Source organism: Podarcis filfolensis (genome assembly GCF_964270895.1).
Source record: "Podarcis filfolensis genome assembly, chromosome: 13".
NCBI lineage: Eukaryota > Metazoa > Chordata > Lepidosauria > Squamata > Lacertidae > Podarcis > Podarcis filfolensis.
In genome coordinates, this window is record NC_139615.1 from 16965146 (window position 1) to 16992283 (window position 27138).

The 27138-nt window shown below is 49.4% G+C and overlaps 1 protein-coding gene across 2 annotated transcripts; it reads right to left on the reverse strand.

Annotated features, from left to right (window-relative positions):
* Nucleotides 1–372: 372 nt before the first annotated feature.
* Nucleotides 373–25081, reverse strand: LOC310747578 (C-Jun-amino-terminal kinase-interacting protein 4-like). 2 transcript variants are annotated; one of them, XM_083582100.1, is made up of 27 exons: nt 24096–25081; nt 21940–22060; nt 19491–19561; nt 19300–19388; nt 18110–18197; nt 17835–17943; nt 17199–17286; nt 16560–16666; nt 16289–16340; nt 15549–15701; nt 13860–13908; nt 13528–13658; nt 12207–12260; nt 11420–11587; nt 10261–10378; nt 9518–9601; nt 8695–8748; nt 7072–7222; nt 5961–6111; nt 5037–5117; nt 4555–4622; nt 4316–4464; nt 3239–3410; nt 2361–2471; nt 2117–2236; nt 1649–1765; nt 373–1514 (listed from the first exon to the last, which is right to left on the reverse strand). In XM_083582100.1, exons 1-27 carry the CDS (start codon nt 24393–24395, stop codon nt 1414–1416), a joined length of 3057 nt encoding a protein of 1018 aa, XP_083438226.1. In that variant the 5' UTR covers nt 24396–25081; the 3' UTR covers nt 373–1413. The 2 variants fall into 2 exon arrangements, with proteins under 2 accessions (XP_083438226.1, XP_083438225.1); XM_083582099.1 differs by having other exon boundaries at nt 13528–13661.
* Between the last annotated feature and the right edge of the window lie 2057 nt (nt 25082–27138).

Below are 27138 nucleotides of genomic sequence, written 5' to 3' on the forward strand. Positions count from 1 at the left end.
TCGGTGATGCACTTTGAAGCCTTCTCGGTGCTTAATGGCGGTAGCTGCGATTATCGCAACACTCCTGTTTCTCTGCAGGACTCGCCTGCTAAAAGGTGTGCTGGTTTTATCAGTGTCGATGTCCATGCCCTTTGCTGGTTCTACTATGTGAGTTGTGTTTCTGGTCATCCCGTAGGAAGGAAAGCCCTCATTTTAGTAATGTCTGAACATCTATTGAGAAAGGAGCAGATACACACACAAAAAGGTGTGTGTGAGGGTAGGACACCTTTTACAACAGATGGGGAACTTGTGGTGGGAGAAGCCAACAATAAATCCAGTTTGTGTGCAAACAAGAGGATAACCTGATGACAATGATCATGATGATGATAGTAGTAATAATAATAATTAAAGCTTTATTAGAAACCAACCCACAGAAATAGACCCTGAGAGGCCGCCGGAGACCCTCACCCTTGGGCAAGACAGACAAACATGGAACAGCAACCCTGAGAAACTTAACAGTGAGCTGTGTGTCCCGGCCGGCCCTAGCATCACTCCAAAACTGCAGCCAGGATCTGGTCAGCTCAATAGCACCGGGAATCAATTCAATCAATATTCCGCTTCCAGATCAAAGGCAGCACAGCAGGGAGAGAGCTCCCCCTTCAGGCCTCTCTGAGTAGTGCTGCCTCACAGCCTTCAACAAATCCATGCCTGTAGTTCAAGATTTTCCATGTCTTCTCCTCATGTCTCAACCCGTAGAATCAAAAGTGCATCAAAGAATCACACGTGAAAGGAGGACGGGATGGTGATGGTGGTTGTAGCTCCAATGCGCTTGGATGCTGCTCCTTTTCCAGATAAACCTAGGAGTCCTGGTTCTTGGCCTTGTGTGCTCTAACTCACCAGATCTGCTTCCTTCATTCCCAACTGGAACAGAGGCCTCTTCCCTTCTACATGACCCAGATAGCTGCATTCTGGCTCCCAACCACCTGGCCACTAAGAGGGAAGTTGCTGGTGCTGTATAACCCAGGGAGGCATGAACATAGCAGGATTCGACAGGGGCGTAGTCCGTATCAGAGCAGGTCAACTTACTGCAAAGCAGCACAGTGCTCCAGTTCCTTAGCAGTGGAAGTGCTTATTTAGAAAGGGGTTGGGGGCAAGGAACCACCCGTTGCAGATCCCCTCACTGTGCAGATTCACAAAAAACAGATCCTGGCATCCAGATGGCTTCTGCTACAATCCTCGGCCTGAGAACATTGCAAAAAGTCATTGCCCCAACCCTCAGACACCAGAGGGTTAAACACGTGGGGAAAGAGGGCAGAAGAGTGAGATGGGAAGCCCACAACCACCAGCGTCTTATCTGTCCACAGTGCAATTCCCTCCTAGGCTGGAGCTGTGCCACACCACCCTGAAGTAGTGACTGTGCCCATCACCAGAGCCTCAGGCCTGCACCTGCCAGACAATGAGGTGGCTTCGCTCGGCTCGGCGTAAGCGTGGGTTCGGGAGGAGCAGGTCGCCGTAGCGGTCATCAGTGTCATCGCCTGGGTAAGGAGGAAAAAAACAGAGGGCCAAAAGGAGTCAAGAAGACATTGTACCTGGTGCTGGGATAATGGGGCTGGATGCCTATATCCCGTACCCACGTCATTCCATCCTACCTGTTAAGTAAGATGCTTACCTATCCGGAAGTTGATATACCCCTCCCCTCCACTTAGCACCAAGCTGCAAGGTTTGCTTGGTGCCTCTTGGCCATGCGATTCCTTGGTGCTCTCAGAAGAGGATGGGTTCATACACCCTAAAGTAAGCAAAGAACAGACAGAGCTGAAGTTTGCATTTATATATCCACCATTCTCCTCTTGTGGACAGCGATAGTCTGGCTACAGTGATCCTTGCTCCAGTAACATCCCATTTGGACTACTGTAAGTTCCTCGGGGCAAGGACCTGTCCTCTAGTACTCTATTAACTGCACATCTTTGGCATTATCTAAAGAATGGTAGCAGCAGCAGCAGCAGCAGCAGCAGCAGCAGCAGCAGCAGCAGCAGCAGCAGCAGCTTTGGATTCCATGCTCTTAAGTTCTTTTAAGCCACTGAATTCTATTTCCCCCAAAGAACCAAGGAATGGGCATCGATTCCTCCGTGCTGGTTACCTGGGACTGAGACAAAGAAGCGAACAGCATCGCGGTGCGCGTGGTAGCTGATCTGGGCTTGCTCCAGAGCACAGTAAGGGATGCCAGTGGGAGAAGACGTTTCCGAGCTCCCAGCAAATTCTATGAGAAACCAAGAGAGAAAATTCACAGAAATAGCCACCAGGGAGCTCTGCTGTGTATACACTTGCAGCTGCACTCCCTCTCCCTCTCCCTCTCTCTCTCTCACACACACACAGGTGCTCACCTGAGATGAAGGGCAGGGAAATGATGGTGCCGCCAGAGGTGCCAACCCACAGCCGTTTCCCAAAAGCGCCAAGTGCTGAGATGTTCATGGCTAAACTAAGACTGTTCGGCCCTGGAGAGTGAGGAGGGAAAAAAGGAGGAATTTTCCATTAAACAGGCAGGAGATTCCAAAACTAGGGTACCTGGATCCTAGTCATCTAGTCCAACCCTCTGCAATGGAGGCATCTCAACTAAAGCAGATGGCCATCTGATCTCCCATGAAGGAGAGCCCAGCTGCCCCATTTGGTGAGCCATTGAACAGCAAGTGGCAGCTTCACAGTGAGGCACCCCCAAAGCCCAGGGCTGGCCATTGGCTCCTCCCAGGCAGGAAGAAGCATGGGAGGCCTTCCTGTTCCAAGGTCTGCCTGCACTCTGGCCTGTTTCTGTATCCTTGGTTATTCTTTGGCACTGATTTCTGGCTTGCTTTTGTCACTTGCACACGACTACTGTGGTGGGAGTGCACTGGAACCGGAGTAAATCATAAAATAGACACAGCCTTCCTCTTTGGTCCCCCTTGGGACTAATGGCTGGTTCCCAGCTCCTGACTCACCTTGGACTACTGCCCATGACCCAGCCCAGATACTGATACACAGGAGGAAGCAGCAGGATGCCCCTCTCAGGCCTGAGAGCCTTCTATTAAAAGCTTCCTGCCCTCATAAAACCCTCCTGTCCTGGACGTTCTCCCTGCAGTCTGCTTCTTTGCTCTCCTCTGCCAAGGCTTGTTTGTGGCTAATCCAACAGCTTTGCCTTGCCAACTCCTTCCCGGATGCTGCCGTGTCCCTGCATTCTGCTCAGAGTCCCACCCAAAGCCCCCAAGTCATGGTGGCCGTTGACACTCACCAAGCATGCGGCTCACGTAGGGCCCCAGCTCCACTTCCTGCAGCGGCTGGCCAGTCTCGGCATGGAGGAGGCGCAGGGTGGACTCCAGGCGAACCGAGACCCAGATGCCGTTGCCGGCGGCTGCCATGTGCCGCACCTGGCTTTCAGGGTGTGAAGTCACCTCAAAGTACCTCTGGGGGGAGGAAGAGAAAGTGGGTTGCAACAGGCAGCCTGGATTCAAGACCCCGACCCCAGACCCACATCCACAACATTTACATCTAGATTTTGGATCTCAACACTTCTCCAAGTTGTGCCAGCTAGCAGTTGTTCCTCGGGATCTACCCATTTCAATAAAGGTAAAGGTACCCCTGCCCGTATGGGCCAGTCGTGTCCGACTCTAGGGTTGTGCGCTCATCTCACTTAAGAGGCCAGGGGCCAGCGCTGTCCGCAGACACTTCCGGGTCACGTGGCCAGCGTGACGAAGCTGCTCTGGCGAGCCAGCACCAGCGCAGCACACGGACACGCCATTTACCTTCCCGCTATAAAGCGGTACCTATTTATCTACTTGCACTTAGGGGTGCTTTCGAACTGCTAGGTGGGCAGGAGCTGGGACCGAAAGACGGGAGCTCACCCCGCCGCGGGGATTCGAACCGCCGACCATACGATTGGCAAGTCCTAGGCACTGAGGTTTTACCCACAGCGCCACCCACGCCCATTTCAATAGGAATGGCCAAAATTCCAGACTTTTGTAATGCATTGGTACTTTTGCCTGACAGGCTTGTTCCAATTAATTTCACAGTTTTATCTGTCTTATGTTTCAATTCTTTGTTCAGTTTCTTTTTTTCCCACTCTGTAGAGCTTATATGCTTTTGCTTCTTGCATTTGTCCTAAAATCCCAATAAAAACATTATAAAAAAAAGAAGAGAGAGTACAGCCAAAATGAATTCACCGGCTAGTTCTTGTAGCGATACTGTTCTAACACTGATACACAGAATGATCCTGGCCATTTCAAACTACCGTTTTTACACCATAAAAGCAGCCATGCAAGTCTCCGTGGGTTTCAGCCACCGCCTCAAGCTGCCTGAGGGGCACACTCACCTGGATGCGAGCAGTGCGAGGCTCCAGCACATAGACTCTGTTCCCATATCCACACCAGAGCCGGTCAAGCACGGGGATGGCACAACGAATGGAGCGCCGTGGCCGCCCCAAGTCAAGCAGGCGTGGAGAGCGCAGGTCCCAGTTCCGGACTGAGGAAGACAGGGATTAGGTGAAACCGAGGACCTGAGCTGTGGGGAAGGCAGAGCAGGGCAGGGAGGAATGAAAGGAGCAGGACGTACCTGTGTCTCGGTGGAAAATGGCCAGAGATCCGTCCCCTAGAGCAGCTGCTACACGGCCCTGGGTGTGGCTGAGACAAAAACAGCAGAGTAAGGCCTCATCTGCACTGCACTGTATCATACCGCTTTAAACAGACCTGGCTTCCCCCAGAGAATCTTGGGAAGTGTAGCTTGTTGAGGATGCTGAGAGTTGTTAGGAGACGGCCTATTCCCCTCACAGATCCTTCACAGTTCCCAGAGTGGTTGAACTGTCAGTCCCTCTTCCCAGGGAACTCTGGGAACTTTAGCTTCCTCTCAGCACCCTTAAGCTTAGGGGGGAAACTATGGCTGCTTACAACGATGTGACATTGCTTTAGCGTAGATGGGGGCCTAAAACTAAGGAAAGTCGCAACAGCACCAGCATGGGAAGGCAGGCGACATCCACGAGGGGTAGGCAGTGGGGCTCCACAGCATTCAGAGAGAGTGATGGAAGTCCGCATACTCACACAATACAGTGGACGGCATCCTTCAGCTGCACTTTGCCCTGGCAGCGGCGCCAATCAGTCTTGGCGGAGTGAATATAGATGCTACGGGGGGGGGGGGGAAATGCGGTCAGCCTCCAAAGGTGACACCCCCTGAGCCCTCCTGATGACCAGCCCAACCCCCAGCACAGCTCCAGGCCTGCTCCCCCATCCCTCCCTTGAAAGACCTACAGTGGCTCCCAGTACGTTTCCGAGCACAATTCAAAGTGTTGGTGTTGACCTTTAAGGCCCTAAACGGCCTTGGTCCAGTATACCTAAGGAGCGTCTCCACCCCCATCCTTCTGCCCGGACATTGAGGTCCAGGGCCTTCTGGCGGTTCCCTCACTGTGAGAAGCCAAGCTACAGGGAACCAGGCAGAGGGCCTTCTCGGTAGTGGTGCCTGCCCTGTGGAACGCCCTCCCACCAGATGTCAAAGAGAACAACAACTACCTGACATTTAGAAAACATCTGAAGGCAGCCCTGTTCAGGGAAGTTTTTAAAGTGTGACATTTTGCTCTATTTTTAATCTTTGTTGGAAGCTGCCCAGAGTGGCTGGGGAAACCCAGCCAGATGGGCAGGGTACAAATAAATTATTATTATTATTATTAACTGCTCTCATCAGCCACCAGCATTTCAGTTCCAACTGTTGCATCTCCTGAGGATGCTGGGCACCCTCAGTGTAAATAAACCTGGTGGAAGCCCATGGAATTGTCAAATATGGCAGCCGAAGTGATGGTGGCAGCAGCAGCAGCAAAAGGGCAGGATGCTGTTCCTGGTGGTTGGAGTTGGTGGGAGCAGGAAGAGGCAGAGGTTGGCCAGAGAAGCTCAACAATGGCAATCCATTCAGGAACGGGGGTTTACCCCCACCTCCCATTTCTTCCCCGTTCAACCCTGCTGGGTGTCAATTACCAGCCCTCCTGGGTGCCAAACCACACGGTGGGCTCTGTGCCAACCGCCTCCATCTCCAGCACTTCATCCTCGCTGTCGGATCCGGGCGCCAGGGGGTCTTCGAGGATCTCTGGCTCTCCCTCGGGACTCTCGCCACCAGGCACAGCGAGGCCTATGGAGGAAGAACGGAGAAGGCAAAGCGGCCTTCCTCAGGGAGCACAGAAACAGCTGGAGTCCCTGCTTAGGAATCCTACAAGGCAGGGCCGGGGAGAACCTTTTTGGCACAGAGAGGTGAAATCTTTATCTAGCTGTACATAGGCCTATCAACCTGCCAATCATCTGGAGTGATGATGAGGAGTCCTGCCCAGCTTTCAAAGTTGGCCTGTAGGATTGCGGGGAGATACTAACCAATAAAGCTGAACCAAGCAGGACTGAAGTCTCCACTCACCAGCTGTTGAGTGAGAGGTTGCTTAAACTCTGCTGCTTTATCTTGCGCATCCCTGGTCCCTTTGGGGAACTGTTGGGTGCAGACAATATAGGATTGAGCCCTGCCCACACCCGTCAGCTGATGTCGCCCACCCATCGTAGTGATATCAGTTGATTGAGAGATGGGTGTGGTTTCGGAAAAATGGCACCGTGAGCCAAATGGGATCTCCTGGAAGGGCAAGTTTTGCCCGCCACCAGGCCAAAGTTTTCCCATCCATGCTATAAAATCTCAATGGACACACAACTTCAGTCCAAAATCTGTGGTGCTTGCAATCTAAAATATATAAAGTTGGGAAAGTTTTGTGTACTTGAAGCTTGGCTACAGCTAGGATTAATAGGATGAAGTCAAGGGCCAAGTGGAAAATGTGTGTTTTGAGATGCGATAGAAGGAAGAAAGAGAGGTGGCACCAGGTGCAAATCTCAAGGAGGGAGCTCCACATGTAGGAGCAGCAGGAGAGACAAGAGTCATTGCCAGGGCTGGGTTGTGAGGGTATCAGGAACCATGAAACAAGACAGCAATGAGGACCAAAAGGCAGAACCAAAGCACAGGACTAAAGAACAAGCCAATCGGCCTAAGAGCCTAAGTGTGCATGTGTGTGTATTAAGAGACACTATAAAATGATAGCTTTTCCTTCCTTGCACTGACCAGGCACGCATGCGATGGAGAGGACGTGAACTCCAGGCAGCACGAAATGTTCCAGGAGCTGGTTTGGGTTCTGGGCATCAAATAGAGTCACTTCGCTTGCAGAGTGGGTCCCTGAGGCCACCCACAGCCGAGAGCAGTGATGAGAGGTGCCCTGGAAGAGAAAGAAGCAGAGGGATCAGCAAGACATTGTGGGCCTCGACCAGCCTCCCTCCCTTTTATGCTGCTGTGCGTGTGTGCGCGCACACACGCACACACACACACAAAAACATGCCCTTGACAATCCCTAAACTTCTTTGTACCTGTTTTGTCACTTCAGCTGACAAGCACGCACATGCCTAGGCTTTCCAGGCAGCCAGGCAAGGACATTTACACAACCTGGGGAAGTGTGTCTCCTTCCTCCCCACCCCGCTCCCATCCTGTGTTCAAGTTCTCCATGCACGGCAGCAGGTTAAGCATGTGGGTGGGCAAGGAATGTTTCTGGACTTAAATCTGAAGGAGCATCATAGAACGGCTGAGTTAAGAACCCCAAACTGCAACCACGGCTTGTTTGCCAATATATAAATTACAAAAAACAGAACAAAACAAACCGCTGAAGTGTCTTACAATTTTATGTGTGCGTGATTATAACAACAACGAAAACATGAAATAAATTGAAAGCAGCATCAGAACAAAAACACAATGCTGAGAAAAGTCAGAGGAAAAACCACTACTAACATTGAAGGGGATACACATCATTTCTCATTGTTACCAGTGCTGGATATCTATTCTAGTCACTACTTCTTTCTTGCTAATAGTTCCCTGCCCCTCTAAATGCATTAATGCAATAATCCCAGCCCATTATCATCAACTTGCTGCTATAAAAATGTGCCTATTTAGTATATATTTAAGCTCCAATGATTACCGACTGTAATTCTTGAATGGCAATCTATATACTTGCCACTTAACACATCTGATGAAGTGGCCTCAAGTCCACAAAAGCTCATGTCATAATAAATTTGTTAGTCTTTAAAGTGCTAAAAGACTCTTGCTGCAGGAGACAAACATCTCTCTGAACTGAAAAAAGGTAAAAAGGTAAAGGACCTCCGACAGTTAAGTCCAGTCACAGACAACTCTGGAGTTGCGGTGCTCATCTCGCTTTACAGGCCAAGGGAGCCGGCGTCTGTCCGCAGACAGTTTTTCCAGGTTATGTGGCCAGCAAGACTAAGCCGCTTTTGGTGCAACAGAGCACCAACACCAGAGCAGCGCACAGAAATGCCGTTTAACTTCCCACCAGAGCGGTAACTATTTATCTACTTGCACTGGTATGCTTTCAAACTGCTAGGTTGGCAGGAGCTGGGACCGAGCAACGGGAGCTCACCCTGTCACGGGGATTCGAACTGCCGACCTTCTGATGGGCAAGCCCAAGAGGCTCAGTGGTTTAGACCACAGTGCCACCCACGTCCCGCTCTCTGAACTGAAGGTCAGCCTAAATGAGCAGTTTTCACTACACACACACCAAAACAACACACACCAAAAAAAAAACAAAAAAAGAAAAACCCCTGAAAAGGGAAGCTTAAGTAAGAATTCTTAAGCAAGAGTAAAACCAATAATGATGATGGAGATGATGATGATGATGATACTTACGGTTTCTGCTTCTTCTTGAGTCTCAGCGCCAACTGATGCTGCAGCACACCAGAGCTACAATGAGAGAGAGGCAGGCACGACATTGAGATCTGCTGACCCCTGGTAAAAGAAGTCACTTTCCATACAAGAATGACACCCCACCCTTCCCAATTGCAGCCAGAAACCTTTGCCACAGGAACTGCAAATGTGCCACTTTAATAAGCCTTAAGCTTTTTCTGAGCCTGCCACTGTACTTGCCCACACAGGAACTGCCCAGAGTCTCTGCAGGGTTTGGTCTCCTTCCACTCACCCTTCAGAGGGACTGATAACTCAGCTGATGCCAATGCCACTGGATCACGTGAATCACTCCCAAAGCAGACATGCAGCTGAGTAGCCTGTCCTCAGAGGAGGCTGCCTGCTACCTCTCTGGATGAGTCCCTGCTCTGAACTCAGCCACTCTTACTCCTACACCTACACCTACACAAATTAACCCCCTTTTAGCACTTTACAGCAGGAAAACCACACCATTTTCCTAGAGTGGCCTCAGATTTCAATTCAGTGGTGCAGTGGTTAGAGTGCCACTGGGAGACCAGGGTTCAAATCCCCACTCAACCACATGAAATCCACTGGGTGACCTTGGGCCAGTCACTGTCCCTCAGCCATAAGCTACCTCGCAGGGTTGTTGTAAGGATAAAATAGGGGCAGGTGGAGAAGCATGTATGTCACCTTGAGCTGCTTGGAAGAAAGGTGGGATAGAAATGCAATAATAGTAATAATAAAAACTCGGGCGGAGGGGAGAAACATCCCTAGCTATTCAGCATTTGGAAACACACTGCTTTGTTACCTTTGTATTGGGGTCCTTCTGGTCTAGCATCCGTAATTGTACAAGCACAGGTACGTCGGCGGCCCCTGAAAGGGGGTCAGAGCCCTGCAGAGAAAAGGTGGCTGGATTTTAATGTGTGGACACTCGCTGCAAGAGTGGCCAGTTCAAAACTAAGGTCAGATCCCATGACTGGGATAGAACAAGGCAAATGTATAGTCTAAAGCACCACACTGTTGGGTGACTCAATAGGGCCGAATTCAGTGGACCCCATTTCCTAGATGGAATTTGTTTATTTGCTATATGCCAAAAACGGTTTCTAAGCAGTTCACAACTATGAAAATCAGTTTGTGAATCGAAATACCCAACAACAGATCCACTGGGGGTAGCAAAGCATCCTTAATAAAAAATGTACAATAAAAACAAATGAACAATCGAAAGCCTAACAATGAAAAAACAGTTCAAGCAATAACATCAGGAGTTCAGTTTTGGGACATGCTTGCCCAAACAGGTGTGTCTTCAGGAGCCGGCAGGATGCCAATGCTGATGGTGATTGTTATTTATTAATTTTAGACCATCACTCCATTGTCAAATGCGGGGAATACTGTCTGGTATGATAACACACACACACAATGCTACATCTACATTTTTCCTGCCCTGGTTTGAAAAGACAGTACTTGAGGACCTAGAATGGGATTGGCATGGGATTTCCATAGGGTCAGGTACCTGGATGCATGAGACCTTGCTGCCCCTGCTAGAATGCTCACCTGGAGCGCAGGCGGCTGGCTCCACCCATGGATCTGCGCCCGACCATGCTCCTGCCAGATGTGGGAGCGGATCTCACGGTACAGCTCTCTCCGCTTCTGCTGAGGGGAGGCGTCCGCTCTGCAGATATAAAAGCCAGATATAGTAGGGGGCAGCAGAGCACTTCCAGTGACAACCCTGCGTCCAGTTGCAACCAGGGGAAATGCTCAGGTTTCTGTTGGATTTACTCAGATGGGCCTGCGTGCAATTGTTGCCCAAAGTGGACTTTTGCTGGAGACCCTGAAGAGCTGCTGTTGGCCTCTGCTGTGCTAGATGGATCCAGTTAGCAGCCCGACCGTATATAAAGCCTCTTCTTTTTATGTAGAGTGAGCCCACAAGGCACACTCTGAAAGCAGAAGGATCCGGGGTTCAAGCCAGGGCGTCACCCATTTAATAAAAGGGATCTAAGGTCTTGGGGTTGGGCAACATCTCTGCCCAAGACACTGGAGGGTTGTTGCCAGTAAGAGTAGACCGGGCATGGGAACCCGGTGGCCTTCCAGATGCTGCTGAACTACAATTCCCATCAGGCCCTGTATGTATGCCCAATGGCCAGGGGTGATGATTGCTGTAGTTTGGCAACATCTGGAGGGCCAAAGGGTTCCTCATGTGTTATGTACTAATCTTGGATCCTAGAGCAATAGGCAAGTAGGATCCTAGAATGCAACAACTGATTGGCTTGCAGGAAAAGACCAATCAGGCTCCAGGAGGAAGTTAATCAGCCTATTAGGCTGGTAGGATCATAGAATGCAACAACTGATTGGCCTGTAGGAAAAGACCAATCAGGCTCCAGGAGGGAAGCAGAATCAGCCAATCAGACGGGACTCATTGTGTAAATAATGCATATAAAAACCTGCAATAAAGAGCATGAAACCACTACAGGACTCCGAGTATATTTCACCATGCCTGGAGGAGACAACACTGAGCTGGACAAACCAGTGGTCTAACCTGGCATCAGGGAGCTGCTGCCAGCCTGTGCTGGACTAGATGGATCCACTAGCAGCCCAACTCCATATAAAGGGAGCAGCAGGTCCCCAAGAGGTGCCGATGATGGGATTGCAAAATCAGCTTATGCACTCTCTGGCTCCTACCTCCCCCCTGCCAAGCAACTGCCACACAACTTACTCGTTCGGCGAGGTAGCTCGTGGGATGTATCTCAAGGCTGGAGACAGCTGCCCCCCATTCCTTCCCAATTCATTGCGGCCGCTGGGGCTGGACCGGGCCCTCCCGGGTGGCAGCGGGGACGCAGGAGCCCTCTCTGGGGAGTCCGAGGGGCTAAATAAGCGATCGAAACTGCAGGAGGAAAATACAATGCGTTCAGGGGAAATGAGGAGGGAATGGCAGGGGGCACAAATCAAAATTCGACAGAAAAAAGGGGGATTTACACCAAGAATGATGGAACTCTGATCTGTCGGAACCAGACTAAAAGGAGCCCACAGATTGTTTGCTTGCAGAGTTCTGTTTGACTTTGGTCCAAGGCAGAGCCATTGCTATGAATGGGAAGGAAGGTTCTCTCACAAGGACATAAGGAGAGCTCTGATGGATTAGGTCAGTGGCCCATCTAGTCCAGCATCCTGTTCTCACAATGGCCAACTGGATGTCTATGGGAAGCCTGCAAGCAGGAGTTAAGTGCAACAGCCATTCTCCCCATTAGTGATTCCCAGCAACTGCCTCTGACAGTGGAGACAGAACACAGCCATTATGCCCAGCATCTACTAACTAGCAGACTTCACTAGGCATCGCTCCCTTGCATGCTTTGAAACTTATCCATGCAGCCATAATGTCTTGCTAAGAGAGAAAGAAATTTCTCAGGATGCTAAGCTGTATGCCCAATATCAAATGTCAAAGCAGAGTATGTCAAGGCAGAGTATGCACAGCTGCAGCTTCGGGGCAGATCTTAGACGGCACCTACATTTTCCAGAAAGAGGATTTTTTCATCTGAACAGCTTGTTCCTCCCGCGAAGCCCTGAGAAGAGAGAAACAATTGCTTTAAGGCTGCCACCAATGCAGTTGACTCCCTCCATTAGCCATTAGGTCAAGGCTGAAAAAAGGGGAAACAGGCAACCCAAACCATTTGCACGACTGGCTCCCTGATCCCCTGTTAATACTCAGGGCAGCCCTTCACATGCTACACCTAAGAGCCATTTGCCTCCTCTTGTCTGAGTGACAAACTTGTGTTTTGAGTCTATAATCCTCCGTTTAAATCTCACCTCTCCAGAGTGTATTTCTATAAGCCAATTCTCTCCTGGCTTCCATTCTGACCTGCTTCCCTCCCGCCCAGTTTGTACTATGGGAAAATAATTATTGGCTGGGCAGCCACAGAGTGATTGATTACCCTGAGCAGCTTCAAGGATTGGGATAAGGAACCTCTGGCCCTCTGAACACCGATGGATCACAGCTCCCATCATCTCTGAGCTTGGGGCTGATGGGAGATGGAGTTCAACAACATATGGAGGGACACAGATTCCCCATTCCTGGTTCCTAGGGAATGGAATGAGCAGGTTGCCTGCAGTTTGCTGGTTTCTCCCAAGAGGGAAAAGACTCTGCTAGCAGTAGTGGGGTGGGACTTAATGGATAATATGGTGTCATTTGTGATGCTGCTGAGTCTCCTAATTCCCTGCCTCACAACACAAGCCTCCGTGACTCGTCCTTCTCACCTCCAGGGCTTTTTTTTAAAGCTGGAACTCACAGGAACTGAGTTCCGGCACCTCTCAGGTGGGTGCCATTGCCATTCTAAGAGAACAAGGCAGGCGTTCATGGTGAGTCTAGAAAAATAGCCACTGCTCACCTCCAACATTAAGGGGTGGGCATTAAGACCCCTCAGAAGTACTAATTCCCTTCCTTACTGCTGCACTGGCAGCAGGGAGAGAGTCCTCTCCCTTCTTCTCCAGTCCGAACTCCCTGGCACTTGGGGTGCTGTTTGGGAAGGATCGCCAGAAAGGAAGAGAAGCCTCTAGCTGCTCTGCTGCTAGAGCGAAGCAAGGAGGGTTGGGGGAGGGATTTCAACTTCCCATCATGCCCCTGGTGCCACATGGCAAGCTCCAACCAGGCTCACAGTCACTGAGCTGCTTTCAGACAATTCAAAAAGAAAACGGCTCTGCGGGAAAAACCCAACCTCACGTCAAGCTGAGGTAGAGGGCGGCTTGTCAAAAAGAGTCATAACTTAGGTTATGGGGTCACAGACCCATCTGCCTCCCCGCCAGCCCCAAGCCGTAAACCTCGGCGCCACTGACCTTAGCAGCTCCGTGCGCCGAACAGCTTCCTGCAACTCCATCAGCCTCTCCTTATAGAGGTTGCGCTCCATCACCACACGAGCCATCTCGGCCCGGGTGAACCGCTGAGGCCGGGACAGGCCTCCTTCAGCCTGCTGAGGAAGAGGGCAGATTCTGCCTCAAACGCACACAAATGCCACTCCCAGAATCCTGACCCCCACCCCTGTCTAGTTACAGCCCTGTAGAAGACCCTTTCCGCACCCCCATCCCTCAGCCTTCAAGGGGAAGCTGGCCCCCTCCAGCCTGTCACAACATCCTTGTGGAGGGTGCTCTGCAGAAGGTGCTCTGGTTACCTCCCCGTCCTCACTAGAACGTCTCGATTCCTGAAACTCCTGCCGTATCCTGGAAAGAGAAAGACGAACGACTGAAATTTGGGCTCACTTGTTTATTTTTTAAAATAATTAATTGTAGGCCAGTGTCTCAGGGAGAGTGGATTCCATCTTCCCTTCTAATAAACGCTCACGTTGTTGGTCACACATAAGAACATAGGAAAAGCCTGCCGGTTCAGGCTAATGGCCCATCTGGTCCCATATCCTGTTCTCGCAGTGGCCAACCGGGTGGGAAGCTGAGCACAACAGCAATCTCCACACACACCCTGGCATTTTCCAGAAACTGGCATTCAGAAGTAGAGGCAGAGCATAGCCATTGTGGCTAGTGGTTGTTGATAGCCTTATCCTCTGACCAGCTCAATACACGCACAGCAGAACACACACACACGGGTTTCTTTTAATGCATGCCAAACAATGGTTAGGCTGCAGTAACCAACGCCTGATAGGTACACAATGATTTGTTAAGTAATTCCAATAAAGCCCTAGCACTTCTTGAGCTAAGCTGCACTTGTTCAGAGGAATAGGCTAGTGTAGAAAGATTCGGGTTTGTCTGAAGTGCTTAGGCAGAAAAACACAAATCCATAGACTACCTTTATTACACAGTGGTACCTCGGGTCAAGTACTTAATTCGTTCCGGAGGTCTGTTCTTAACCCGAAACTGTTCTTAACCTGAAGCACCACTTTAGCTAATGGGGCCTCCTGCTGCCACCGCGCTGCCGGAGCCAGATTTCTGCTCTCATCCTGAAGCAAAGTTCTTTACCTGAAGCACTATTTCTGGGTTAGTGGAGTCTGTAACCTGAAGCGTATGTAACCTGAAGCATATGTAACCCGAGGTACCACTGTAGTATTATTAATCATTATTAGTTGTATTGCTATAGTTATTGTTGCTGTCAGATATGGTGCTCTTATTATTGTAGCTTACTGTAGCTACTTAACAGCAGTGTTTCTTCAGCTGTTTTTGAACTACAATTCCCATCATCCCTGGACCTGCGAGCTAGAGATGGTGGGAGTTGTAGTCCAAAAAGAGCTTAAGACCCAAGTTTGGGAACACACTGCTTCACAGCATCAAGATAAAGACACTACAATATAATCCTAAGAATACAAACAACACAGGCTGTTAAAGCATATAACACAACCTGCATGAAGAAAACCGGACAGTATCTTTCTACATTAGCTATGTATTGGCTTAGAGCATTTATAATACACCTCTTAGGATTTGGCTCTTATAAGGCAGCATGTAATAATTTCATTTAAATGATGCTCTTTGTCAGAGACCGTGAGTACGCGGCAATGTCCAGAGTGCTGGGTAGGATCAGGATCAAATCCCCACTCAGCCACAAAGCTTACTGGTTGAAATTGGACCATAAATTCTCTCTCTCTCTCACTCACACACACACACACGGTCTAACCTACCTCACAAGGTTGTTGTGAGGATAAGTGGGGGGGGGACAGGCATGTGACCTCTGAAGAAATGGCTAACTCAAAACACATTGGGATTTGTCTGCATTGCCTTGGTGACTTTGCCGGGGAGGAGTTGTTCCTGTGTACTACTAATTTTGAGGTGCCCCTCTCCTTTTTTTGCCAGCGCAGACAGAAGGTGGTGGAATCAAGATGGCTGCCAAACGCCAGGGAGGGCAGTTTACAAGCCCTTACCTGATCAGTTCCAGCTCAGCCTCCTTCAGCTGGGCTTGGCAGCGGCTCAGGGCCCCCAGTGTTCCTTCACGCTCCGCCCGTAACGACTCGCGCTCTTCGGTGAGCTCCTCTACACGGGCGATAAGATGACGGCGGGCTGTATCCAGAGCAGTCCTGGAGGTGGGACCATGAGGAACAGCAAGACTTCAGCCTGGGAGTGGCTGCGATGGCCCAGGAGGAGGTGGAGGGCCTGATCCAAGAGGGAAAGCAAGCGGGCCAGCGGAGAGAAGCAGGCCAGGCCTCAGCCCATTTCTCTGCCTGCCAAGCACCTTCCTTTCTAAGAAGCTCCAGCTCCCATCAAGATATAAAGACCCATAGACAGTTCAGGGCCAGGTAAATTGAGAGATGGCTTTATCCCTTATACACCCAAGCAGGGTCACTGCATTCTGTAGGAGAGTTTCTCCTTCAATTTCCAAAGAGATCAGAAGCTGCCCCTGTCTGTACTTTCTGGAACCAAATGAATGCATTTTTTCATTTTCTTTTGGCAAGCTTTTCCAGCTGGATGCAAAAAATCTCTGCCTTAGGTTTCAGAAACAATACAAAACCAACACCTACCTTGAGTTGCTGGGAGCATTTTTGTACTGTTTTTATAACTATTTTCAGCTGGTTTGTAAGGCGCCTTGGCACACACGTAAAAGGAGATTCATAAATCAAAACAAACAAACAAACAAACGTTATCGCTTTAGGCTGGTCGCTCTTACCGTGCCTCCTGTAGCTTAGTGTTTTCTGCCACCAGGGTTTCCAAGGCATCCCCTGAAAAGATGGTCAAGCATGGACACTGCTGAGCTACTAAGACACAGGTAGAAACCTTAACTCCCCACCGTCTGGGGAACTATGGGAGGCAGGTTTTCTGGATTAAAATTGGGGTGTGGGGGGGGAGCTAGGACTCCTGGGTTCTCTAGGAAAGGAACAAGGTCCCAGGCAGGACAGGGAGGCAGAGAGGGGTGGGGGGGAGGGGGGAGTTTCACCTACCCTGCAAATCGGCACCGCCGTCCATATCGCTGAGGAGTTCAGGACTGAGGCCCGAGACCTCGGCGAAAAGGGACACCGTGTTGCGCTCGAGGGTGTTACTCAGGGGGCTGAGAGACAGACAGACAGACAAATAGACAGACAGGAGTACCCACCCGCTCCTAACCTGGCAACAACACACACCCACATCTGACGTCACAGTAGACAGAAACCAGGGGTGGGGCTTTTTTCTCTAAGAAGACAATGAACACAGAGAAGTCCTCCTCAGCCTCGTTTGGCATCCTATGGCTGCGGTGCTTTCGAAACGGCAGTTTCAAAGGCGGGTGTGAGGAGAAAAAGAAGTTGGCTATCTGGCTGGGAAACTCAGGGATGTGTGGCCCTTCAAAGCCGTGAGCAGGATAACTAGAAGAGCTACCTCTCCCGAAATTAAAACACCTGTGGGGAAGCGGGGAGGGAATAGATGGGACAATGGAGGATTAGAGGACAGTGTGGGCATGCTGTGGTCGGAGGACACAGGAAGGAAGAGCCTAGCTGTTTCTTCACTCCAGTGAAGGAACATCCATGTTCAAGCACAGACCACTCAGGCTCTGCCCACCTGCGCTTTCTGCTCAGAGGCTTAATAAGTAGACACATCCCTCTTACCTGCTTGGCTGCTTTTGGTCCAGTCCCAGTTCTGGAGTGGAGCTCAGGAGATCGTCCAAGTCCAAGCGCCGCTGCAGAGTAGGAGAGGCTGACAAAAGAAGAAGGTTGTGGGGGCGCAAACGCAAAGCACATTATTTTTTCTAGATTATTATCCCGTGTTTGTTAACCTCTACACAGTCCTTTCCCTACTGAAAATAATCTAGAAAAGCATTGCTCCTTTGGGCAAGGGCCTAGCTGGCATTTTGTTGTCTGCATGCAGAGAAAATTCCTGTTATTATAAGAATAAAAGAGGGTCAGGCAGGTCTCTGCCCCACAAGAGCTTAAAATCTAAATGTTGGCAGTGGTGGAAACGACTGGCAGGGGTGTGGAAGAGGCACAGCTTACAAGGAACAGAAGCCCAGTAAAAATGCAAAATATATAGCACAACTCAAGAACCGGCACGCTACTAACTCATTAGGCTGCAGCAGAGAACCTGAGGCCCAGAGGCCAAATATGGCCCACCAGTCCTCTTCACTTGGCCCTCAGGGCTTTCCCTTGGCCACACCCACACCCCCTCACTGCCCCCCCCATACCCTCCTCAAGTTATTTTCCCTGGCTTAGCCGCACCAAGATGAAACAGAGGCTCCCCCTTCATACCATCCTGTTCCGGTTGCACCATTTCTTGTGCCAAGGGGAAATTGTTTCTTTCTGTGTCCCTCTGCGGAGCCTTCTCCGTGCTGGGAAGCTCTTGAAACTCTGCAGGCTTCTGAAGAGACGGGTGGTGGTGGGGAGAACATAAAAGGCCATTCATTCCTGACTCCTCTTAATGCCTCTGCTTCCCCCCTCCAGCCTCCCCGTCCACCACTGCTGCTGTTTGCCAAGGGCCAAGGAACAGTTCAGGGGCTTGAGCCCCACAACACCAAGCCACTTACCCCAGGGGAATGAGGCAATTCAGGAGACCCAGGGTCCGAGGTGCTTGGGAGGAACTTTGGGGGTGCCTGGATTGGTGGGGGCTTCAACCTGAGCAGGGGGAGGAGGGAGAGAAAGATATCTATTTTTAGTTCCTTGTTACTGTACATGGCTAGCTGATCGGCTGCCCTGGAAAAGACATGCCTGTAACCTCCTGCATCTTGCCTTCAACCCCTTCAACGTCTCCTTCTCTCAAAAGGGTTCTTACTCACCTTTCTTCCCTGCCACAACATGCTATAAAGCCCTCAGTGTGGCTGCCAAAGCCAATCAGCAACATTACATTACAGAGAAATTAAAAAGAAATCACTACAAAAAATGTCGGAAGATAGCCAGTAGAGTTCCATTGTTCTCAAAAGCTTGAAACGTGGGAATCTCGGAAGCTGCCTTGCAGAGCCAGAGCAGGCCATTGGTCCTTGCTTAGAAGTGCCTGCACTGACTGGCAGCAGCTCTCAGACAGGACTCTTCTTCCCTGGCATAACTAAAAATGCCGGGAACGGAACCCAGTACCTCCTGAATCAAAAACGTGTGTTCCACCAAGGCCTATGGCTAACATTCAAAAAGTATCATGTGGTACTATATTTGAGTCAGGCATTTCTGAGGAGTGAAGGAACGGGGGCACCACCACTAAAAAGGCCCTCTTCTTCCAAGAAACCCTGAAGACAATTGGAGAAAGGTTTCATGTTTCCTTGCCCGTGGCCCCACACCCCACCCCATTTCCACCAGTTTTGCCTTGGAGCAGCTTGTCCTTGTCAACCTTTCTTCGCCTTGGGGCAGGGGGAGATTAGATTTGAACCTAGCGCCACCCCAACTAACTATTCTGTCACACGCAGCCCTTGGTGGATTGCGGGCCGGAGTCCCATCCATTCCTGCCTTAATCCAGATGTGGTACTTGCAGTAGGCCCGGCTGTTGCTAGGTAACCAAAAATGACTTCTACCTTTCCTCTTGAAATGAGTGAAAACAGTTTGTGGTTTGACAGCTGCTGTGGTAAGGAACAGAAGAAGCTGGAGAGCACAGCAACTGGCCAATCAGCACACTCCACAACCTCAGCAGCTTGGGCAAAAATATCATTATTGGTGACACTGTGCCCCTAAGTGAACCCCTGACACACACAAACCCCGCTGCCACCCCACAGGCCGGCTTCCTCTTCCAAACCTTTTCGTTTCTGTAGTCAGAGATCCAGCTTGACTTGCAGCAGCCAACGCCACCCTCTGCGATTTCAATTCCTTGTAGTTTTGCACAATCTGTAAAAGGCAGAAGACAAAATGAGATTGTGGCCCAGCTTGGCTTAAGAGTGGAGAAAAGAAAAGAGCAAACGAGGGAAGGCAGCTGCAGGCTGACGGTACCTTTGTGTGGCTCTGGCTGAGAGTTGAAAGCTCCTTTAGGAGTGAAGATTTTTGTTCTTCCAGACCCGCCACTGTGAAGAGAGAGCAGGGGGGCAGGGAGGCATGGTGGTGTGATTTTGATGTACATACAAGAAACCTAAACCAGCTTTACATTAGTCTTAAGGGCATTTTCAAAATGGTGCTAAAAATGCATCTTGTGCGCTATTTGTGTTGTGTACAGCGAAAGCAGGAAAGGGAGCAGGCAGGGCCGGCTCAAGACATTTTGCTGCCTGAGGCGAAGGACAAGATGGCGTCCCCCTCCCAGATCCATGTACTGCAGCCAACTGGACTGGCAGTAGAATCAATAACAGACTAGGGGGGCCAGGAAACTCCATGTGGCAACAGAAGGGAATGGCTGGAGGCTCAAGAGGAATAACCACAGGCTGCTCCTGAGCATCTATAGCCCAAGGCAGTTTCTTCACTCTGCCTAATGAAAGGGCCAGAAAAATCCATCTTTAAATAAAGACAAATTTGCATTGAGCAGATTCTACTCAATGCAAGCTTTGCAGTGGCAAAATAGGCCAAATGAATAATAATAAGAAAAGATTCAAGCCTCATGGGTAAGAATATCCTAATGTCTTAGATTCACACAAAGAACACTGAAGCTGCAATCTGATACTTACCAGAAAATAAGTCCCAATAAATGCAATGTTACCCACATTTTCATTTTGTGAGGGTATGGAGAATTTTGTTAGAGACACTTTGATGGGAGTATACAATTCTTTTTTTTCTTTTTTAAAAGGATGAGGGGGAAATAATCCTGTCTGGATGCAAAAAATGCCATTGTGTGTGTGTGTGTTTTGGGACCTTATTAACAAGCACTGAGCATAACTTTTTTGTGATGACTTGTGAATAGGTGGGCATAATTAAGCTAAAAGAGAAGCAGCCCTGATAAAGGTGATGCTGGTGGTTGTGGAATAGATCACTGGCAAGGGATATAAAATTAGCTCTTCAGTCAGCCCTGGGTGGTATGTGGTCAGGGTCTAAGAGCATCATTAAATATAACCCAGTCTAGATAATAGCAGGTCACAGAATTAGGTTGCGGACTCTGCAAAGCATCTGAGAGCTGCTGGTTGGAGGGCAAAATCCAACATGAGGTAATTATAACTAAGACCCTTTGAAAGAAATAGAACAGTGTAACCTTATGGGTGTTAGCATGGCAATAGGCCCTGTGATGCTGAGTAGAGAAGATGTGGAGAAGGAATTTAACCTTTTCCTCGCCTGCTGCAGTGCTGAGAAAAATCTCTCTTTTGAAGCTGGTATTTGCAAGGGGAGGAAGTCCTCTGTTTGTGTCAATGAGAAATTCCCCTGCCTCCCACCAGCAGCAAATCTCAGCTTCAGAACAGGAAATTCCCTTCCCTTCAGTGGTTCTAAAGAAAGGGATACATTCGCTCTCCAAATCTTATCAGACTCTATGAATTATGAGATTATTGAAACTGACATAATTTGCCAGTTTATAAAACCTGCACATTAGAGTCAAAGATGCACCTAAAGTCACATATAGTTTTGTCTCAGCTTTTGCTAAAGCACCTACAAGCCCTGATCCCGTATGTGTTTACTTGGAATCAAACCCCACTGAGCTCAATGGGATTTATTCCCGAGTAACTGTGTGCAGGACTGCAGCCTAAGACACTCACTATCGCTACCTGTGAATTTGTCTAATTCTTTTTTTAAAAAAATAAACCACCTAGACTGGTGGCTACAGCCTCATTTGGTGGCAGGGAGTTGCATGATTTAATTATGCATGGTGTGAAATAGTATTTCCTTCTGTCTACCCTACTACATCTGCTGCCCAGCGGTTTATGTGGAACATTGCCAATCCTAATATTATGGGAGTGGAAAAAATATAACACCTCCCTCTCTTTTCTCTACTTCTTGCATAATTTTATAATCCTCCATCATGTCCCACATTGTATCCTCCCCCCCCCACCTGAAACTAAAGAGAGCCAGACATATATGTGTGTGTGCACACACATAAACATATACTGGAAACAATCGTAATTGTGACCAACGGTTGCCCCATTTTGCAAAGAGCCCCAAAGATATACGATGAGGTTGTTCTGCTCCCCGCTGCCTTACACCCCAATCTCGGAAAACTCGATAGACCAGCCTAGCCAGAACTTCCAAAAAGGAGAGTGGGAAAGATGGGAGAGTGCAGGATAGGGCATGTCTGTCTGTGGGAGGGGCATGGGTGGGCGGGGAAGCCATCCCGTCTGCGGGAAGATGGGGAAACAGAATTCATCCAAGGCCACACTTTGTCTGGCCTGGCGAACTGGCTTCCTCCCAGGCAGAGAGATAATTTCTTAGAGTGTCCGTATCAAATGCAGGTTCTTCAAACAATCTGCAGGGGAGACGATTCAGCACTTCTGATTTTAAAGGCATAGGATGCGAAGGAACCCGCCCCTCTCACCCTGGTCTGCGTAGCTGCGTGCTTTCCCTTCCAGGGCACGGCTCTGGCCCTCCAGCCGGCTCACAGCTGCTGCATGCGCCTTGCGCTCCTGCTCCATCGCGTCCTCCAGCTCCATAAACCTCTGCAGGAAGAGAACCCCGAGAGTCCAGGAGATCCCAACAACCTCTCCCACCCACCCCCAGTCCCAGCACTTTCTCCCAAACCCATGGAGGGCTGCGTACAAAATCCCCAGGAACTGTAGTTTACCCCTTAAAGGTAAAGGGACCCCTGACCGTTAAGTTCAGTCGCGGACGACTCTGGGGTTGTGGTGCTCATCTCGCTTTACAGGCCGAAGGAGCTGGCGTACAGTTTCTGGGTCATGTGGCCAGCATGACTAAGCCGCTTCTGGCGAACCGGAGCAGCGCATGGAAACGCCGTTTACCTTCCCGCCGAAGCAGTACCTATTTATCTACTTGCACTTTGATGTGCTTTTGAACTGCTAGGTTGGCAGGAGCAGGGACTGAGCAATGGGAGCTCACCCCGTGGCGGGGATTCGAACCACCGACCTTCTGATTGGCAAGTCCTAGGCTCTGTGGTTTGACCCACAGCGCCACCCACGTCCCTACAATTCCCAGCACCCTTAAGAAAGCAGTTTCCATTATTCTTTATTGGGGGGGGGGTTGCTTTGAATGTGTGGTGTGTGTATATACAGCCTTAGGTCTCTTTCATCGGCAGCTTCATCAGCCCTGTGCTATCCACTCCAAGTCTCAACATGCTAAAATGGGCAGTTGAGCTCATAGAGTCGTAGAATTGTAGCGTGGGGAGGGACCCTAAGAATCATCAGACCCCTGCAATGCACCCATTCCTTACACTCAGAATGAAATAGACGGAAGGCACAAGGATCATTTTCCTTATCAAGAAAGCTTGCAAACTGGTAATACTTTGACACTTTGCAGAGGCTAAATGGAAAGGTGGTGGTAATGTACAATCTTAACTGATGCACAAAGGATGAATAATTTCCTCCTGTTCCTTCTCTATTAGAGCATGAAAGCTCAGGGGCATCCCCTGAAACTGACAGGCCACAGGCTTAAGAAGCAGCAAAATAAGTACTTCCTGATAGCAACTATAACCAGCCCATGGAATGCCTTGCCACAAGATACTGCAATGGCAGCTCACATAAACAATGGTAAAAATATATATAGGATGGGGCCCATTCGTACCTACTGCCTGTGATACACAGAAGAACACTTTCAGTTTCATAATACAATTGCCCTTCGTTTAGCGGATGCCGGGGATTAGCAACCGGGGACAGAAACTGCCATCCTCCCCTGCTTGCAACTTGAGCCTAGATTATTTCTTTCTATTTCTGTTAACTGGATGTTTCTTGGTTCCATATAACACCAAGACCTCTAGAGAAAAGTACATTCACAAGAGTGGCACCATACACAGAGAAAATCCCTCTCCGTTGCTGCTAGTTCTGTAGCAAAAGTGCTGTCTGCTAAAAAGCACCAGCCTGGTCAAGTACAATATTGGAGAAACTAATACCAGATTTGCCAAGCGTGAGAAGGGAGGGAATATGACCCCTGCCTTCACTCACCGTGTTTTGGCTCAGATTGGTGTGCCAGCCAAATCTGGTAGTTGCCAACCAGTGTTGTAAAACCTTTGGCCCGAGACTGTCACCCATCTCTGACCTGCGCAACACACAGCCGAAACTAAGGCTGCATACAGACCATATATTTAAAGCATCTCCCTCCCCCCCCACAAAGACTCCTGGGAACTGTAGTTTACCCACCACAGAGCTACAGTTCCCAGTATTCTTAACAAACTACAGTTCCCAGTGTTTGGGGGGGCCCTGGAATGCGCATTAAATGTACAGTGGTACCTCGGGTTACATACGCTTCAGGTTACAGACTCCGCTAACCCAGAAATAGTGCTTCAGTTTAAGAACTTTGCTTCAGGATGAGAACAGAAATCGTGCTCTGGCGGCGCGGCGGCAGCAGGAGGCCCCGTTAGCTAAAGTGGTGCTTCAGGTTAAGAACAGTTTCAGGTTAAGTACGGACCTCTGGAACGAATTAAGTACTTAACCTGAGGTACCACTGTATAGGGTGTACACAGCCTAAACAAACATTTAAAAATAATAGTGGTAGCAAAACAAGTAGAAAGAAAGCGATACCAACCTCCTCTGCCCTCTTGCGCCCAGATCGCTCCCGCTCATACTGCTCCAGCAGCCGCAGCCGGTCATCCCGCAAGCGTTCCAGCGCCTGGTCCCGCTCTCGCACTTGCCCACAAGCCCCTTGCAGCGACTCCAGGACAGAAACCAGTTGCGGCAGGAGTCCTGAAACCGCACCAGGCCCATGGGCCCCTACAAGCCGCTCCAGTTCCCCATACAATCCGCCGGCCATCGCAGACACCAGCTCCTCATAAGGAGCAGGGTTGGGGTCTCCATCTCCTCCAAATATCTCCTCAGGGTCATCCATCGTAACCTGCTCTAACCACTGCCCTCTCCAGCCTCCAGACACCCCAGGGGTTTCCTGGCTCCTTGATCCTCCTCCTCCTCCTCTAACCCACCAGATCCCACCTTATTAAGCACAAAATCTCTTGCCCCACTTCGGCTCCCTGATCGCAGAACCCAGGAGTCCAGCCACTGTTCTACTGGTACTACTCAGCGCTCTCTCTGATCAACCAGGACCCCTGATTCTTCCTGTCCCTGAATTTTCTGCACAGGATTATCTACCCCCCCCCCAAATCTATCCACCCTACCTCCAGCCAGTTACACCCTAACTCCCTTCCCAGTTCCTTCCAGCATCAGGCACATGCACGCATATACAACCCCCTTGCTATAGCCACTAGGCAGCACTCCCCTTACACCCTGTCTCAATATGCCCATTTCCCTCTGCCAGGACTTTGACTTCCAGCCTCTGTGCTCTAACCACTAGGATCCACACTGCCTAGAAACCCAGGAGTCCTGCTTTTCCCTCCCACCCCCCGTACCGAGGGATCGAGAGGGGGGGATCTCTCGATTCCTGCCTCGAGTTTTGGGCTTCCCTTCCTTACGCCTCCCCACCCCGCGCACAGGGAACCTCGAATCCTCCGCCCGGCGCCGTCGACAGCTGCGATCCTAACTTCATGTCACTTTCCAAGAGGGAAGAGAGGCGGAGCCAGAAGCCCGTAAGGAGACCAATGGGAACGCGGCTTTCGTGAGGGAAGCCCCGCGGGCGGCCAATAGCGCGACGAGACAGGCTCCGATGGCCAATGGCGCGCGGGGGGTGGGAGTCTTCCTGCAAAAGGGCCGGCAGGAGACGCGGGGCGAGTGGGGGGGGCAATGAAGAAGCAACAGCAGCCGAGGGAGAAGAAGTATTAACTTTCTGCACTCACGTGACACCGGGTCATATGACATGTTAAAGCTGGTTGGGCGTTCCTGCCTGTAGATAGATAGATAGATAGATAGATAGATAGATAGATAGATAGATAGATAGATAGATAGATAGATGCACGTTTCGCGTCTGAGGTTGATGGTTCCTCTCCCCGCACTTTGGATTATTTGATCAGTTTTCAGTTCAGCTTCCCTTCAGAGTCACTTGTTGCTGAAGCAGCAGATTAACCCCAAGGATGGCAGGATCCACAAGATCCTGGTGTAGATCTTTTATTTCCCCCCTTGTTCTTGTTGCAGATCTTCTCATCCCCTCTTCCCTGGCGGGGAGGGGGGGTGCCGTTTTGTGGTTTGCCTCGGGGGCCAAAATGCCTAATCAACCCTACCTTGAAAGGTTTCACCCTCCTGCCATAGGAGCCAACTCCTAGGGGCCGAGGGATCTTCGCCTCCCCCCATAAAATATTTGAGGAGCTGCTCCCCCCCCAAAAAAATTGCCATTCAAATAGTGTGTGTGCACTGTATCATGTGATCAGTTATTGAGGGAGGGGGCTTAGCTGGGCCTCCCCAATATTTTATTCAAGTTGGAACCCCTGCCTCCTGCTACTCTGGAGGGTGGTCCCCCCCCACACTTCACCCCGTACCAGCCTGCCTTAAGACAGTTTTTAATGTACTTGTTGCGGTGTTGTTTCCTGAAAGGAAGTGGTTTTGTTTGTCCATCAACAGATTTATCCTTCTGGTACTGACTCAGACCTTTGGAACTTGGTTTCACAGAGATACCTGGTTTGCCTTTATGGAAAGCAGAATGCTGGGCTAAATGAATATTCTGGCTGTTCCTGTCCTGCTCCTATATGAACCTGCCTGACCTTAAAAACGGGCTATGGAAGCCCTGCTCTCTGTCCTATCTGTGTGTAACATCTGGTGGGCAGATACAAGAGTCAGGACCGCCTTTGTGGAGCTGCTGGGATCCGAAGGGGCTTCGTCCCAGGGCTACAGCTTCACCCACTGCATATGCTGTTAGTTGCTGGGTGTTTTAGAACTCTTGTCTTTGATGTTTTCAAAGTGCTAATATAATTATTCATGTTACTCATTTCAGCACCTGCTGAAAACATTTTTGTTTAGGCAAGCCTATCCAGCAATACAGAATGTAAACATATGTTTTAATCTGGTTTTTAGCTTATTGCTGATTTTAAATATTTTTGAATGTTTTAAATATTTTCAGTTGTTTTTTACTGATAATTTCATTGTTTCTCTGTTTTTGTAACCTTGCGGTTTTAAAAACAAGCAGCAAATATTTTTTTATAAACAAATAACAATCATTTCAATTTTGCTTTTTATCTTGTATTATTTATATTTTTAATTGGGATTTTAACTGATTTTATATCTACTGCTCTTTGTACTTTTAATGTTGCTACGATAATTGCTTTTGTTTCTGATTTTTTAAATTTGTTTTATATTTGTTTCATGGTTTTCTCTTGCAGGCTGTCTTGAAAATCTAGATTAATAAAATTTAATTAATTTTTCTTTTTAGTGTAAATCCGTGTTTGTACATTTTGTGTTTTCACGGAAAAGCAGGATATAAATAATGAATTGGAAGTAACTAAGCTACTGGCTGGTAATCAAACAGGCAGCTGTTCTTTAAAGGTTTTTCCCAGCCCTTAAAAAAAAAAACCAACTGTAGATGCCAAGGATTGATGCTGGGACTCGTCTGTAGGCAAATCATGTCCTCTGCCACTGAGCTAATATTACTAATGACTTAACTGTGAAAGTACTGTACAGGACAGCTCAATTGCCTCTGCTTGGCAGTGCACTTCTCTCTCTCTCTCTCCTTCTAGAACAAGACTAGAGGTGCA